This window comes from Acomys minous, assembly GCF_964271855.1.
Source record: "Acomys minous genome assembly, chromosome: 14".
NCBI lineage: Eukaryota > Metazoa > Chordata > Mammalia > Rodentia > Muridae > Acomys > Acomys minous.
The window spans coordinates 30,703,878-30,721,212 of NC_140496.1; the positions used below are offsets into that span (position 1 = coordinate 30,703,878).

Sequence of the window (17,335 nt, forward strand, 5' to 3'; positions counted from 1 at the left end):
AGGCCGGGATCGAGTCAGCTCCCGAGACAGGCTCGCAACCCATCGATTTTATTCCAGGCTTGGGGCTCACCCCAACCCACCCTAGCTGGGTGCTCCCTGCCCCACCCCCCAATGCAACCCAAACCTCGTGTTTCAGTGCTGGCCCCAGGCTGGACTGAGAAGCGTGTGAGGTCTTTTCCATCTCCAATCTAAGCATGTGTGCATCTTACTTATAGTACTGGCCTCGCCAACTGCTCACGGTGATCTTAATGTAGTATTTTTCCTCTATGGGCGTTTTCCCTGTCTGATCTGGCACCCTGGGTTATTCATAACTACTCGGGGTAACACCACCACCACCACCTCCATACTCGTAGCCAGTCGCAAAGGCCAGACTCTTTTCTCTACTGACTGAAGATTTTAGGTAAAGCCTCGAGAAGAACTTGAGGCCAAAAAGGGATGTGAGGAGACTCGGATCCCATCCCTTTAGGCAAAGGAAACAGCCCTCTTCTAGGATAGCAGGTAAGTTTCAAGCAGTGGGGCTGAGTAATTGGGGTAGGGGTGAGCTGCCGGGTTAGTGAATGGTCCAGGGGATGAGATCACTCAACCTGAGCTTTTGGTGTGGTTGTCCGAGGGCCTGGGCGGATGGCCCAGGACTGGGGCAAGGGCGCTTAAAGGGAATCCTGCTTCCTACAGAGACTTAGGGTCATGTGACCTTGACGTCCAGTTCTCTGGCGTGAGCAATATGGACTGGATGGCCTTAGAACTCTCTGGAGCTATGCCTGGACCTGGGAACTCCCCAGACTGCCTTCCCTACTCACCACTGTAACATTTTGCTGAGTTGCTGGCGGAGGGGGTGCGGAGGTTGCGTAAGAGGAAAGAGTCTGCGGCTAGACTGGTGTTTCTGATTCCGGCCCCGGCAGAGGTGTGTGGACCAGGACTGTGTGTGTCCCTTAGTTACGTGATGGCAGATGTCCCAGAGCACCTTCACGGTTTGTTGTTGTTGTTGTTGTTGTTGTTTGTTTGTTTTTGTTTTTTCCTTTTTGGGATAATGTCCCCAGCTTTGTCCATCATCAGAAGGTACACCTGGGAAGTGCCCCCGAGGGCCTAGACACCCACACTCATACACTAGTGGGATGGGATGGACAGTGGTTGCGGCTAAAGAATTGCCTTTGGGGGAAGGAAATGGGATTTTTGTTTTGTTTTTTGAGACAGGGTTTTTCTGTATAGTCTTGCCTGTCCTAGACTCACTTTGTAGACCAGCTGGCCTCGAACTCACAGCGATCCGCCTGCCTCTGCCTCCCAAGTGCTGGCATTAATGGCGTGTGCCACCACGCCTGGCGGAAATGTGATTTTTTTTAAAAAAGATTTATTTATTTATTATTATGTATGCAGTGTTCTGCCTGCACATACACCTGCAGGCCAGTAGAGGGCATCAGATCACATTACAGATAGTTGTGAGCCACCATGTGGTTTCTGGGAACTGAACTCAGGACCTCTGGAAGAGCAGTCAGTGCCCTTAACCTCTGAGCCATCTCTCCAGCCCGGTAATGGGATTTTTAAAATTACAAATAACGAGTATATAAATGAATAAACATGCCATGGTTCCTGTGTTGAGGTCAGAGAGTAACATGTAGGAGTACATTTTTTCTCTCCACCACATGAGTCCCAGGGGTTAAAATGAAGGGTTTTTGTTTGTTTGTTTGTTTCAATTTTTTTGAGACAGAGTTTCTCTGTGTAATGGCCTTGGCTGTCCTGGACTCGCTTTGTTGACCAGGCTGACCTCGAACTCAGTGATCCCCCTGCCTCCTGAGTGCTGGGATTAAAGGCATGCGCTATCCCTGCCCGGCTAAAGTGAAGTCTTAATTGCAAGTACTTTACCTATTCAGCCATCTTAGGAGCCCCAGAGTGGAGGTTGTTGGGGATTGTCTCTCCTAAGCCTCAGTTGTGGTGAGCGAAGGCTCCACCCCCACCTAGTGCTGACTAGCATCAGCATACTCTTCAGGGACCATGAAAGCACTTAGAGGGCCTTACCCAAGGCCCTGAGTTAGGAAGTGGAGATGTTAGCTTTCAGCCCTCTGAGTCTAAGAGGAGAGCACTGCTTGTCCCATCGTGTGTGTGTGTGTGTGTGTGTGTGTGTGTGTGTGTGTGTGTGTAAGTTCTGTTTTTGGAGACAGGGTTATACTATATAGTTCAGTACTAGCTGTGTGTTCCAAGCGGACATTAGACTCAACAACAGTCCTCCTGCCTCAGTACTGATAGCCCAAGTGCTGATATTACAGGCATGAGCCACAGTGCGCTCCTTAGGGCTATTCTTGGTGTGGCCTTAGATTTGGCTCTTTAAGAAACATCATTCAGCCAGCCTGGTCTACAAAGTGAGTCCAGGACAGGCAAGGCTACACAGAGAAACCTTGTCTCGGAAAAAAAAAAAAAGAAAGAAACATCATTCAGGCCCCATGTGGTGGTGCACACCTTTATAATCCCAGCACTCGGGAGGCAGAAGCAGGCAGATCACTGTGAGTTTGAGGCCAGCCTGATCTACAAAGTGAGTCTAAGACAGACAGCCAAGGCTACACAGAGAGACCCTGTCTCAAACAAACAAAAAAGAATTATTTTCAGGCCAATGAGATAGTTCGGGCTGCTAAGCTGCGTGGCCTGAGTCAGTCCCCTAACCCCACATTGTGAAAGGAGAGAACTGATTCCCAGAATTGCCTTCTGACCTTCACACAAAAGCACACACATTCATAAAACAAAGAAATATAAGTTTAAAAGTTCTTTTCCTGGGGCTGGAGAGATGGCTCAGCGGTTAAGAGCACTGACTGCTCTTCCAGAGGTCATGAGTTCAATTCCCAGCAACCACATGGTGGCTGACAACCATCTATAATGTGATCTAATGTGCACTGTATACGTAATAAATAAATCTTAAAAATAAATAAATAGTAAAAAATTATTTTTCCTGCTGGGCAGTAGTGGCTCACACCTTTAATCCCAGCACTTAGGTGGCAGAGGCAGGTGGATTTCTGTGAGTTTGAGGCCAGCCTGGTCTACAAAGTCAGTCCAGGACAGCCAGGGTAACACAGAGAAACCCTGTCTCAAAAGAAAATAAAAATTTTTTCCTGCTGGGTGTGGTGGCACAATCCTTTAATCTCAGCACTCAGGCAAAGGCAGAAAGAAGGGCTTCTGTGACTTCAAGGACAGCCAAGACTACATACAGAGACCTTGTCTTTATTATTTTATTTTTATTTTAAAAAGTTTTCCTAGCTGGGTAGTGGTAGCGCACGCCTTTAATACCAGCACTTGGGAGGCAGATCCAGGCAGATCTCTTTGAGTTTGAGGCCAGCCTGGTCTACAGAGCAAGTTTCAGGACGTCTAGAACTGTTACACAGAAAAGCCCTGTCTGGGGGGGGAAAAAATGTTTTCCTGAGGACTGATGTGGCAGGAGATGCCAGGTGGGAAAAGAGTGTTGACCTGAATTTTGGAAGGCGTTGAAAGCCACGCAGTTTGATGTCTGGGTTGACAGGAAGCGTGGTGGGTCGAAATGCATTGAAACATCCGTCGTTCCTCATAGCAGCTCCTGTGGGGACAGACAACCTGGCAGCCGGGTGGATCTAGGCCCAGACTGTGTTGCAGCTTGCTTATGGCCTGTCCTTTAATTTCGCTGAACCTTCTGATCTCAAGGCTGCCACAAGATCAGAGGATCTCTGACGTGTCCGTGACACACCTGTCCCCCGGGGCCTCTCCAGGTGCTGACATTTTTGTACTAGGACTCTTCTGTGCCTTTTACTCTCTTAGCAGTGCTGGCTGCGCTTAAGTAGACAAGTCCCCTGTCGCTGAGCTGTATCCCCAGCCATCCACTCTTTTATGATTACGGTCTTAGTTTATTTTTACCTGTCGGGCCTATAAGAGTGAAACAAGGCAGATGGGTAGACGGCATGTTTTCTGTGTTAGCCACTCACACTGTGTGTGACCTCAGTGCAGTGTTCTGAACACAGCAGCCCTGCATCTTAGCCACGTGGCACTCCTGCCTCTCAGTCGATTAGTGTCTGGTACTTAAACTAGCCATGTGAAGTCTCTTTACCTCTTTGTGCCCCAGATTCACTGTTTCAGGATAAACATAATATCTGTCTTTGTCTTACCTAGGTTGACAAGAGTTTCCCCCAGCCTAGCAACCCTGAAGGGGCAGATCGTCTCTCAGCTACCCCAGGAATGTGGCCGTGAGGTAGAACCCAACAGCTTTCGGAAGAAAAGAAGTCTTGGGCCATGGCCCAAGTCAGCATCAACAGTGACTACAGCGAGTGGGGCTCCAGCACTGATGCTGGGGAGCGGGCCCGTTTGCTCCAAAGTCCCTGTGTGGATGTGGTGCCCAAGAGTGAAGGGGACACACCTCCTGGAGACCCAGACAGCGGCACCACTTCTACTCTTGGAGCCGTCTTCATCGTCGTCAATGCCTGCCTGGGTGCAGGTCTGCTCAACTTCCCAGCAGCCTTCAGCACTGCTGGGGGCGTGGCATCTGGCATCGCCCTGCAGATGGTGAGTGCACTGGCAGCCCATGGCTCTTTGATTTGCAGGGGAGGGCTTTGAATCAGAGAGGACATATGCTGTCACTCTTCCTCCCCTTATAAGTGATAGACATTACCAGTCGATTCCAGAACTTTCTTTTAAACTACCACTCAAAACCAGTAGAGGAATATGAAAAGAGAAAAGAGAAGGGAAGAAGAGGGGCTGAGAATGAAGTCTAACTCAGGTATCAGAACTCCTCATGCTAAGACCTCTTAAGATTTTGAAAATAAAAAAAATAAAATAATAAAATAAAGATTTTGAAAATCTTCCCAACAGTCAGAGAAGTTTTAATATCATTTGCATATCTAAGGGGTTTGGTTTTTGAAACGAGCTTTTTTTTTTTTTTAAGATTTATTTATTTATTACTATGTATACAGTGTTCTGTTTGCATGTACACCTGCCACACCAGAGAGGGCACCAGATATCATTGTAAATGGTTGTGAGCCACCATGTGGTTGCTGGGAATTGAACTGAGGACCTTTGGAAAAGCTACCTCTCCAGCCTCTGAGCTGAGGTAGCAAAGGCTGACCTTGAATTTTCTATGTAGCCAAGGATGACCTTTAATCTCAGATCTTCCTGCTTTCATATCCTGAGTGCTAGGACTACTGATAAGCGCCACCGCACTCGGCTTTACGCAGTGCTGAGGGACAGTCTCATGCGTGCTAGTGGAGTGCTGCTCTACCAACTGAGCTACACTCCCCAGCCCCTGCGTACTGAAGATTTTAGGTATTATATATTGATTTTTGTGGTTATGTTTAAATTTTAAAAAAGACCCTTATGTTTTAGAATATTGAAATGTTCACTAAAAAAAATTAAAAGATTGTTTGCACTGGCTTCAAAATACAATGGAAAGGTAATAACATAGGGGAGGAGGGAATCTGCCACAAGAGCTATGTAATAGTGATGCGTGTCTGTACTCCCAGCGCTCAAAGGGTTGAGGCAGAAGGGCCTTCGTGAGTTCAAGGCCAGCTTGTACCACATAGTAAATTATAATCCAACCTGGGCTACCAAGTGAGACTTTTTCTCAATAGACAAAGGGGCAGGGATGGGGTTAAAAGAAAGAAAAAAAAATCATAGCTTGCTGAATTTGAAGCTGTTTGGGGTCCACCCTATTGTAGTTTGTGTGGGTGTTTAAAATTTCTAATGAAACTCATTTTTTGTTTTTTGTTTTGTTTTGTTTTGTTTTGTTTTTATTTGATTTTTTAGTTATTTTATGTGTCTAAGCGTTTTGCTTGCATGCATGAATTTGCACCACATGCATGCAGGGCCAGTCGAGGCTAAAAGAGGGTTTCAGATCCCCAGAAAACCAGTGTTATGGATGTTTGTGAACCCCCGTGTGGGAATTGACCCCAGGTCCTCTGAAAGAGCAGCCAGTGCCCTTAACCACTGAGCCATCTCTCTAGCACCTGAAATTCATTCTTTTAAAAAGACAAATTCATGGCCGAGGCAGGAAGATCGCTGTGAGTTCAAGGCCAGCCTGGTCTACAAAGCAAGTCCAGGACAGCCAAGGCTACACAGAGAAACTCTGTCTCGAAAATAAACAAACAAATAAATAAAAGACTATTTGAACTTGGCAACCTCTAGTAGTCTGTTAAAAATGTTCTGCAAGATAAGACCCATTTGCAGACCTGCTTTGGACACTGGTGTGGGAAGTGCCAGCAGTGAACTCAGCCTTCCTTGCCCACCCTCTCACCCTACCCCACCCTCACCCCCATGTGTTCTGCTTACAGGGCATGCTGGTTTTCATCATTAGTGGCCTTGTCATTCTGGCCTACTGCTCCCAGGCCAGCAATGAGAGGACCTACCAGGAGGTGGTATGGGCCGTGTGTGGCAAGCTGACCGGCGTGCTGTGTGAGGTAGCCATCGCAGTCTACACCTTTGGAACCTGCATCGCCTTTCTCATCATCATTGGGGACCAGCAGGACAAAAGTGAGATGGCCCCACCCCCAGTGCCCTCCTTATCTCTTTCCCCTTGGCCTGAGGGTCCTGGGCTAGAGGGGAAAGAGTGCTACACACTAGGCCTCGCCCTCTCTGCAAATCCTGCTTCTTAGATGGACATCCTGGTGAAGCAGGAGGGCCACACCCTGATTGGCCTGGGATGACATTTCCCTCCTTTTTTTCCCCTGTGCAGTTGTAGCTGTGATGGCAAAGGAGCCTGAAGGGGCCAGTGGTGGGCCCTGGTACACAGACCGCAAGTTCACCATCAGCCTTACTGCCTTCCTCTTCATCCTGCCCCTGTCCATCCCCAGGGAGATCGGCTTCCAGAAATATGCCAGGTTCGGAGGTCCCAACCCAGCCTGGGCCAGACAGAGACTCTGATCAAAGGCACCTGGAGAGCCATTTCTGGTGGGGAGCCCCTCTCCTCCATGGCATCTTCCTTGGGGAGCAAGAATTGGCAAGCCAGGGGGCAGACTGGAGCTGGCAGGATCCTAGGCCCAGGACTTGGCTTTTCTATTTAGATCAAGGAATATAGTGGCCCTTTGAACCCCTGAAAGGTTGCGACCTAAATGCCCTTGTCAAAGAAAAGGTTGCCTGGCAGTGTAAAGGCAGGTGCTGGCCTGAGCGTTGGATTTTCTGGAAGCTGGAAGCGGGTGATCTTAATGGGTAGGATTTTTTGGTTTTTTGTTTGTTTGTTAGAACTCAGAGAAAGGCAAAAGACTGGCTCCCTAGCCCCGTTATCTGAGAGGCTGTGGGGGTTGGGGCTGTTTCACGCTTGGCCGTCTGTGAGGTTTCCTTAAATGTTAGCACTCCACTATCTGCACTCTTCCCCTTTGCCCCAGAATCTCTCAGTTCTCAGAGGACAGCCACACGGGGTGGCCAGCTGTGAACCCTTGCCACACCTGGGCTGCTCAGGCTGGGCTTGGAGCCATGTGCCTTGGAGCCCAAGTTCCTGGATGTAGTCTCTGAGCTAGCGCACTTCCTCGTGGCTGAAATGCTGACGGGCTCCGTCCTCCCCGTGCCAGATCTGAAGCTTAGTTTTCTGCAATCATTCTTTGCTGCAGTTTGGTCCCTAGCACAAGGCTGGGCACTTCCGGGCATGGCCTTGGGACAAGCAGGGCTGGGACTGGGAGTAGGAAGTCAGTCTCTCCTCCTTGGCAGCTTCCTGAGCGTTGTGGGTACCTGGTACGTCACTGCCATTATAATCATCAAGTACATCTGGCCAGATAAAGAGACGCGCCCAGGGGACATCTTGACCAGGTAGGTGAGGGTCTGTGGGAAACACATGGGTGGAAGCTAGGCATGTAAGGACCACACAGGTGCCCTTCCTGAGGCTCCTTAGCTCATTGACACTGACTCACCAGTGGTAGGAAAGAGGTGAGAAAGCCTGTGCTTTTTTTTTTTTTTTTAAGATTTATTTATTTATTATTATGTATACAGTGCTCTGCTTGCCTGTACTCCTGCAAGCCAGAAGAGGGCGCCATATTACATTACAGATGGTTGTAAGCCACCATGTGGTTGCTCGAAATTGAACTCAGGACCTTTGGAAGAGCAGGCGGCGCTCTTAACCACTGAGCCATCTCTCCAGCCACCCCCCCCCCCTTTTTTTTTTAAAACCTGGAAGGAAGACTGATAGTCTGGGGCAGGTGGAGACTCAGTCACTTACATCTCACAGGTGCCACAGTGCTCTGCAAGGTCCCAGCTTGGGGAGACTACCAGGGGGAACATTATACATTTTTCCAATTACTCTTTTCGGATTTGTCAGGCTGGGTGTCATGTAGCCCAGGCTGGGCTTAAACTCACTATGTAGGCTGGCCTTGAACCCCTGACCCTCCTGCCTCTACCATCCCAGGTGCTGGAGTCACAGATACACACCACCACACCTAGCTTTCCTCTTTTTTTTTTTTTTTTTAGAGACAGGGTTTCTCTGTGTAGCCTTGACTGTCCTGGGACTCACTGAGTACAGCAGGCTGTTCAGTCTCCCTTTTAAAGAAACAACTCAGAAAAGCAAAGTCTCAGGGGGCAGGAAATCTGGACTCAGGTCCTAGGATGACCTTTCGGAGCCCGTGTCCTGAGCCCACGTGTAGAATGCTGGTTGTTGGCGGTTGATGGACGGATGAAGAGGGCGGTGGGGACAGTTGGCGGTGCTGTGGGATTCACAAGCCGGTTCACATTGTGTTTGCCCACAGACCAGCTTCCTGGATGGCCGTGTTCAATGCCATGCCCACCATCTGCTTCGGATTTCAGGTGCCAGCATCAGGGTCCCTGCTGTCCCATCAGCTCACTCCCCCACACTGGGACGGACCCCCAGATTATAGATAGGATGGTGGAATTCCCAGAAGAGTAGATGAACCAAGGGCCCTGGGCTTGCCCCTTATCCCTGGGACCTTTGCCCCCAAGGTACCTCCCTGTAAAACCTGAGGGTGAGGCCACTTCCCCACTGTGATCATACGTACTTCACCTGGACAGTGCCACGTGAGCAGCGTACCCGTCTTCAACAGCATGCGGCAGCCGGAAGTGAAGACCTGGGGTGGAGTGGTGACAGCTGCCATGGTCATAGCACTGGCTGTCTACATGGGCACAGGTGAGTGCTCCCCCTCCAGAGGCCAGGCTTGGAGTGCTCCCAGTCCTTCAGGTCTCCAAGGTTTCTAGTCCAGCATTCCTAGGAATGCTCTGCATCCTTAACCCAGAGAGCACTTCTCTCGACATGGACTTGACCTTTAGTCCCAGCACTTGGGAGGCAGAGGCAGGCAGATCGCTGTGAGTTCGAGGCCAGCCTGGTCTACAAAGTGAGTCCAGGACAGCCAAGGCTACACAGAGAAACCCTGTCTCGGGAGAAAAAAAAAAACAAGTTAGGAGACCAGTGCAGAAAAGCAGGAGTGTGTGGGCTGGTGGGCTCCAGCAAGGGGCGTCAGAGGGTAGGGAGTGAGGCATCTGCCCTTGCTTACTGCTTTCTGAGGCTCACCTCCCAAGCTGCTACAAGCTTTCTGAATGATGTTGCTTCTAGCAGGAGTAGACAGTCCACTCCTTACCCCCCAAGGACTGCCTGACCTCGCCCCTTGTCCTTGCCCATAGGCATCTGTGGCTTCTTGACTTTCGGAGCTGCAGTGGATCCTGATGTGCTCCGGTCCTACCCCTCCGAGGATGTGGCTGTGGCCGTTGCCCGGGCCTTCATCATCCTGAGTGTGCTCACCTCCTACCCCATCTTGCACTTCTGTGGGCGGTGAGCCCCTTCCCCACCCTGCCCAGAGCCCCTGGGAGCCAGTACAATCCGTGGCCTTATGTGGAACCTATTTAGAAACCCACAGAAAGGATCTCTGTCTAGGAGGCCTTTCCCAGTACTCCACGCAGGGTCTATTGGCTCCAGAACATTCTGTGAGCCCTGTGAGGCTCTCCAGTCCAGATCCTTTTCTGAGCTTTTATATGGACCCAACCAGCTTTTTGGACACCCCCAAACTATTCCTTTATAAAGGGAATAATGGTGTCCATGAAGAGCCAAGGCCCATAGCGACCAGGGACAGCGCTGGTCACAGATAAGGACCCAGGCTCGGGAATCTTGCCCCCATGCACTAGCCAAGAGCATCCTGTGCCTCTCCTCATGTGAGCAGGGCTGTGGTGGAAGGCCTGTGGCTGCGCTACAAGGGGATGCCCGTGGAGGAGGACGTGGGGCGGGAGCGGCGGCGGCGCATCCTGCAGACACTGGTGTGGTTCCTGCTCACCCTGCTGCTGGCACTGTTCATCCCTGACATCGGCAAGGTCATCTCGGTCATCGGAGGCCTGGCAGCCTGCTTCATCTTCATCTTCCCAGGTGCACATACACCCCCCTCCCCCCCGAGGCACCCCCATCTCCACCCCACAGCAGGACCTCCCCAGCCTCAGCTAGTGACTCAAAACCTGCTGGCAAGAGTAACCACCAGTCTCTGTTGCTCACTGGCATGGCTCAACTACATACTGCCATGTCAGCGTTGAGTCCAGGGGAGAAGGTTGTGATCTGTTTTACTTATGAGATGCAAGGCTAGAGTCGCGGTTCTCAACCTGGGGGCCCACCAACCCTTTCACACGGGTTGCCCATGAGATGTCCTGCATATCAGATATTTGTATCATGATTCGTAACAGTAGCAAAATTACAGTTAGGAAGAAGCAACAAAAATAATTTTATGGGTGGAGGGGGTCACCATAACACAGGAAATTGTGGGCCAGGCGTGGTGGCGCACGCCTTTAATCCCAGGACTCAGAGGGTAGAGGCAGGCGGATCTCTGTGAGTTCGAGGCCAGCCTGGTCTACAAAGCAAGTCCAGGACAGCCAAGGCTGTTATATAGAGAAACCCTGTCTTGAAAAACCAAAAACAGCTGGGCATTGTGGCGCACGCCTGTAATCCCAGCACTCGGGAGGCAGAGGCAGGCGGATCGTTGTGAGTTCGAGGCCCGCCTGGTCTACAAAGTGAGTCTAGGACAGCCAAGGCTACACAGAGAAACCCTGTCTCGAAAAAAAAAAAACCCACAAGAAATTGTATTGAAGGGTCGCAGCATTAGGAAGGTTGAGAACCACTGGGCTAGAGTTTTCAGACTTGCCCAGAAGCTAACAAGCTCACCTGTTGACAGCCCATTTGAAGCCCCATAGGCCCAAGTCCAGGATCTCTAGTCACCCTTCAATCTGGTATGTGCACTCTTGACTCAGGATCCAGCTAGTTTATTCCAGTCCAGAGGGATGGAAGCCCTGTGGTGGCACCTTGAGAGTGAAGTCATGAGACCCGAGTTGTAGACATGGCTCAGCTGTGGATCCCCAGAAATCCGCCTTGCCTGCGTGGCTGAGTGCTGTACCCAGTTTGCTTCTGTCCAGGAGCCTCCTCAAAGCCCTTCCCACTGGACGTGGAGCAAGGGAGCCATGCCTGCTCTGGAGTAGGCAAGATGGTATGAGCCAGCACTAGTCACTATTCAGCGAGTCCCCTTGGCTCAGAGTCCCGAATGCAGCCCATGGGGTGCCTTGTCACCTGCTGGCCTGTCTTGGGAGAACAGAGGCCGGGTGTCCAGCTGAGTGGTTTGTGGTGGAGGTGAGGACCTGAGTTTCTGAATGGAGAATAAATGGGCTCTTCTCCATCACCACCACTGCCTCTGGGCCAGGGGGTAGCTAGGCTGAGGGGGAGAGAGAACCCCTGTCTCCTCCATACTCAGGGTGGCCTCTTTCCTTCTAGGGCTGTGCCTCATTCAAGCCAAGCTGTCAGAGATGGAGGAGGTCAAAGCTGCCAGGTAAAGCAGAGCCAGCCCAGCAGCCTTTCGGGGAGACGAAAGGGGGCCTTAAAATAGGCAAGGGGTCAAAGACCTGCACACTTAAAATTGTAAGCCTTTCCTGGCTGTGGCATACGCTGCAACCCCCACACTTGGGGCCTGAGGTGAGGTCGCCAGAGCTCTGAAGCCCCTGATGCTGCGCCAGTTACTTTCTACCAGAAGCAATCTAAAAAGAGAAGCGTTTTCAGCTAACCGTTTGAGGGCACAGTGTGTCATGACGGCAGGGCTGTGAGGTGTTTGTTCATGCGTCCCTAGTCAGGGAGCAAAGAGATGACAGTGGCATTCACCTCACCTCCATTTTCTCTCATTTAGTCGGGACCTCAACCCATGGCCCCCATTCAGGGTGGGGCTCCCCTCCTCAGTTAAACCTCTCTGGAAACGCCCTTGTGGACACACCCTAGACCATTCCAAATCCAGTCAAATTGACTGAACATGAACCATCACACAGCATAGTGAGAACCAAGCCAGCCAGATCTACATAGCAAGACCCTGGTCTCAAAAAAGAGGGAGGGAAAGCCAGGCACGGTGGCGCACACCTGTAATCCCAGCACTTGGTAAACAGAGGCAGGGGGATCTCTGTGAGCTCAAGGCCAGCCTGGTCTACAAAGTGAATCCAGGGCAGCCAAGGCTCACAGAGAAACCTTGTCTCTAAGAATGCTTGCTGTTCAATCTTAAAGACCAGCAAGTTCAGATCCCAGCCCCCATGTAATGAACCAGGCCTCCCGCAAATGCCTGTAACCCCAGCTCTAAGGGGTCTGATGTACCCTTCTGGCCTACACGTACACACACTTGCACATGTGCACACACGCTCAACAGACACACTTACACAAATAAAAAGTTCTTGGTGCATAGTGTAACTTAGTAGCAAGCCATAGGCTTGTCATGTGTCAAGCCCTGGGTTCAGTTCCGTAGTATCGCTCCCCAAATTATGGGGCTCTAATGTATATTTTTTGCAGTGAGTAGCCTGATCTACTCATAGCAATTTATGTACTACTGAAAGGCTTTAGAAGGAAAAGGTGGGAGTCCCATGCCCATGATTAGGCACATCTGTATCCCAGGACCTAGAAGCCAGGGACAAGAATATTTCAAGAGTACAAAGTCAACCTGGGCTACATGAGTTCAAGCTAGCCTGGGCTATACAGTGAAACCTTGTCTCAACCAAAAAAGGAATGGTGAGTTTCTTCTCTCACAGCCTGTTCCCCACCTTACCCATCTCCTCAGACATCTCTCTTTTCCCTATGGGCTATGACCTTAAGTGTGTGTGTGTGTGTGTGTGTGTGTGTGTGTGTGTGTGTGTGTGTACAGAGAGCTATGCAGTGTACACAGACACGGGTTTGTATGTGGTTTTGTTGATTGAGGTGGGAAGATTACGAGTTTAAATCCAGCCTGGACTGATGAAGGAGACCTTGACTCAAACATTTAACACCACTAGAAGTCATCTGGTGAAGGAAAAACACATCACTTCTGTATAAGTGTGTTTCCCTGAGTAATAGTTGAAAAAGGGCCAGGCGTGGTGGCCCTTTAATCCCAACACTCGGGAGGCAGAGGCAGGTGGATTGCTGTGAGTTCAAGGCCAGCCTGGTCTACAAAGTAAGTCCAGGACAGCCAAGGCTACATAGAGAGACCCTGTCTCGAAAAACCAAGAAAAAAGAAAAAGAAAAAGGTGTCCCGTGGTCTAAGAAGAACTATTTCAGGGCTGGGGGTGTCATTCAATGGGACAGTGCAATATACAAGGCCCTGGGCTCAATCCTGACCATGACAGAAAGGGGAGAGAGATGGGAGGGAAGGAAGAGAAAAGAATTTTATTCCGTGACAATACTTGTATTTCACTACTTGGGAGGCTGAGACAGGAAGGTAATGGGTGCCAGGCCAGCCAAGATTATACAGTGAGACCTTGCCTAAAACCACAAAACAAAGTTATTTATTATAAAATCTCAAAACAAGCCGGGCACGGTGGCGCATGCCTGTAATCCCAGCACTCGGGAGGCAGAGGCAAGTGGATTGCCGTGAATTCGAGGCCAGCCTGGTCTACAAAGTGACTCCAGGACAGCCAAGGCTAACACAGAGAGACCTTGTCTCAAAAATTAAAAATTAAAAAAAAATAAAATAAATAAAATAAAATCTCAAAACAGACATATCCTAAGAAAGTAAATCTGGCTGGGCGTGGTGGCGCACACCTGTAATCCCAGCACTCAGGAGGCAGAGGCAGGTGGATCTTGTGAGTTCAAGGCCAGCCTGGTCTACAAAGTGAGTCCAAGATGGCCATGGCTACACAGAGAAATGCTGTTTCAAAAAAAAAGAAAGAAAGAAAGAAAGAAAAAGAAATCTGGGCATGGTGGCTCACACCTTTAATCCCAGGACTCAGGAAGCAGAGACAGGCAGATCTCTGTAAATTCAAGACCAGCCTGGTCTACCAAGAAAGTCCAGGATAGCCAAGGCTACACAGAGAAATCTTATCTTGAAAAGCTAAAAAAAGAAAAAAGAAAAATTACCCTTCATCTCAGTGCCAGTGATAACCCCGGGCAGTTTTTGTTATACATGATTGCTTCTTTTTTATTTATTTGTATTATTTCGAGTATTCTCTACCCCGAGCCCCCCCCTTCGTGTGTGTGTGTGTGTGTGTGTGTGTGTGTGCGTGCGTGCGTACGCGCGTGTGTGTGTGCGCACACAGTGGCCAGGTGCCCTGTTCCCCTGGAGCTGGAGTTACAGGTGCTTGTGGGCTGCCTGCTGAGGACCTGTGCGAGAACACGTGACCTTAGCCACCGAGCCATCTCTCCAGCTCCCTGCCTTCTGCTGCTTTTTGAGTGAAACAGATCTCATTCCCCATCCCCTGCTTTCCCCTGAGCAGCTTCCCGTGGGGGACTTGCTGTCTCCTATGGCCCTGTCTTCAGTGTTAGTCCCCCTAGGTGTCCATCTCCTAAACTGGGGTCACATACCCTCAGATGCAAAAGTCCTTGGGAACCCTGAGTGCTTCGCCTACAGAGGTGGGGTGACTGATGATATTGGCTGCTATAGATTCAGGTCCACAGAGACATGAAAAACGTGACTGGAACCTTCTCCTGTCCTCTGCCCTACAGCTGGTGGGCACTGGTCAGTTACGGAGTCCTTCTGGTCACCCTGGGAGCCTTCATCTTTGGCCAAACTACAGCCAATGCCATCTTTGTGGACCTCTTGGCATGAACGCTGCTTCCCCGAAAACATGACCAAGAGCCATCTCTCAGAGCTGTGGAGCCACCCCAAATCTACGTCCTGTTCCAGCTGGTGAGGTGACAATCTGGACCCCTCTTTCCAGGAGCAGTCATGAGACAATCAGCCTCAAATCTGTGGACAGCTCCCGCCCAGCTGCTTTTTTGGTCCCCAGCTCTGGCCTTGTCATGGATGGTGGCTGGAGGTTCCCACATCACAGGAGATCCCCCTTTTCCCAAGCATCAAGCCTTTGGGACCTGTGACTGGAGAGGGTCAGTGAGTCTCAGAAGAGAGCCCATTCTGACTTCCCACTGGGAAGAAACAAAGTGCATATGCGCGGGGCTGACATCCTCCACAGAGCAAGTGAGGGCTGTGCTCAGTATCAGGGTTTAGTGCCTGCCCATGTCTCTCAGAAGCCAATGACGGCTTCTCCTGGGACCTGGCAACTTCCAAAGGAGATGCTGACATCATTTAAATGTTCGTTCGCTCTGGGTTCCCTGTGAGTCTGGTAGCTTCCCAAGCCTTTAGGGCCCCTACTCTAACTTTGTTTTTATTTTATTTTATTTTATTTTGGTTTTTCCAAGACAGGGGTTTCTCTATGCACTCTTGGCTGGACTGGACTCTTTGTAGACCAGGCTGGCCTGGAACTCAGAGATCCACCTGCCTCTGTCTCCCGAGTGCTGGGATTACAGGCATGTGCCACCTCACCCAGCTCCTACCCTGACTTTGTCCAAACCTAATGGTCTAGGTTGGGTATCCTTCTCCTGTGTCCCCAGACATCACGAAGTCTAATGTTTACAGATGGTGCCAGCCTGGCTCTGGAGCTAGGGGCTGCCATGCCACGGTGCTGTGTGTGCTCCTCCGTTAGCTTTTTGCATGGGTAGAGGGTGTATTTGTCTTTTCTCGACTCCAGATAGGCCTGTCTTTTCAGAGGTTCGGGGTGGCTCACAGGAGGGGCTTGGGACCTTTTAGACTCTCCTTCCTGGCTGGGCTGCCCAAGGTTTGAGAGAAGTTCCAACGCTATTTAGCCTGTCCTCCCTTCCCCAGCTAAACCTAGCCCAAGGACCCAGAAGGAAGTTAGACTGGGGCCCCTGGACATTTCCCTTCCTGTCTCCACCTTGGCTCTTCCCTGTATTCCCTCCTATCCCTCACCCCTGCCCTTCCTCTTCTTGTTTATTCATGGATGGCTTTTGTTATTAGGGGGGTGGGGGTGGCACCAGACCCTGTCCCATCAGCTTGCCAAGCTCCACACATCTGTGAGGCCAGGGCCTGAGTACCTGAGAATCCCACTGAGGCCTACCTACCCCAGGTGAGGGCAGGCCAGACACTTCCTATTTTAACTACCTTGGCCTACAAAAACTACCTTTTGTAAGTCCTAGTAGGCACAGAGTTGGATCGACTTGGTTTATTCTATCTAAAACACCTATCCTAGAGGTGAGAGGGACCCTCCCCAGCAGGCCCAACTCAGGTCAGTCCAATTGAAGAGGCAGAGGCCCAGCATCCAGGCCAGCTGGGTGGTTCTTTTCCAGCCCATCTCTGGTACCGCTGCTCTCTGTTCCCACTATGCTGGTTTTCCTCCGCCTCCAAGTGCTGCCTTTCCGGGGTGGCCAAACATACAGCTGGGACAGGTAGCTAGCACCCAGCTTCCGCTTGACCTCAGGACCCCCTTCCCTCCCTCTCCCTTGCCCTTCCTATCCCAGTTTCTTGTCAGTGTTTTTCTACTCAAGCACACTTGGAGATGTGAGGATGGTCAATAAAGGGACGTAACACTGCTAACCTAACCTGTATCTTATTTTTCTTGTGCTTCGGACAGAGTCTAGGCCATAAACAGCAAGAAGGGGCCTGGGGCGGGACCTATAAATGGCACTTGGCTATCTGCAACCAGGAATGGCACCAGTGGACACTCTTTTTTTGTTTGTTTGTTTGTCTTTTGTTTTGTTTTGTTTCTCGAGACAGAGTTTCTCTGTGTAACAGCTCTAGCTGGCCTGGAACTCTCTCTGTAGACCAGACTGGCCTGGAACCCACAGAGATCCTCCTGCCTCTGCCTCCTAAATTCTGGGATTAAAGGCGTGTGCCACCACTGCCCAGCTTCAATGGGCTCTCTTTGCAAGCAGGAGTCCGCAAACGGCTCTGGGTACCTCCCTTTCCTGCTTCCTTCCCTCACGGTTGCCCCCACTGGCTGGAGAGGGTCTTTTCTGAATGCTGCTTCTGTCCTCATGCTCTCCCTCTGTCACCTGCATCTCCACGTCCTCAGCCAGCCCCTCTGATGCACATCCTTCCCTGACTATAATCTTGGCTTAACCATCAAACTCCTTAGCATCCCTGGGTCTGTCAGAGGCAGGCAGGCTCTGCTTGACTGGGTAGTGTCAGGCACTGCACCCAGCATGCCA

The 17,335-nt window shown here is 50.6% G+C and overlaps 1 protein-coding gene across 2 annotated transcripts; it reads left to right on the plus strand.

Moving 5' to 3' along the window:
• Positions 1 to 269: 269 nt before the first annotated feature.
• Positions 270 to 16,726, plus strand: SLC38A7 (solute carrier family 38 member 7; the record flags this gene model as incomplete). Of its 2 annotated transcripts, XM_084756180.1 has the most annotated exons (11): positions 270 to 498; positions 4,117 to 4,506; positions 6,267 to 6,465; positions 6,668 to 6,812; positions 7,636 to 7,734; positions 8,664 to 8,721; positions 8,944 to 9,058; positions 9,550 to 9,697; positions 10,083 to 10,282; positions 11,666 to 11,720; positions 14,837 to 16,726. In XM_084756180.1, the coding sequence occupies 10 exons, from the start codon at positions 4,237 to 4,239 to the stop codon at positions 14,937 to 14,939; spliced, it is 1,392 nt and encodes a 463-aa protein (XP_084612306.1). In that variant the 3' UTR covers positions 14,940 to 16,726. The 2 variants fall into 2 exon arrangements, with proteins under 2 accessions (XP_084612306.1, XP_084612307.1); XM_084756181.1 differs by lacking the exons at positions 270 to 498; positions 4,117 to 4,506; positions 6,267 to 6,465 and having other exon boundaries at positions 6,806 to 6,882.
• Between the last annotated feature and the right edge of the window lie 609 nt (positions 16,727 to 17,335).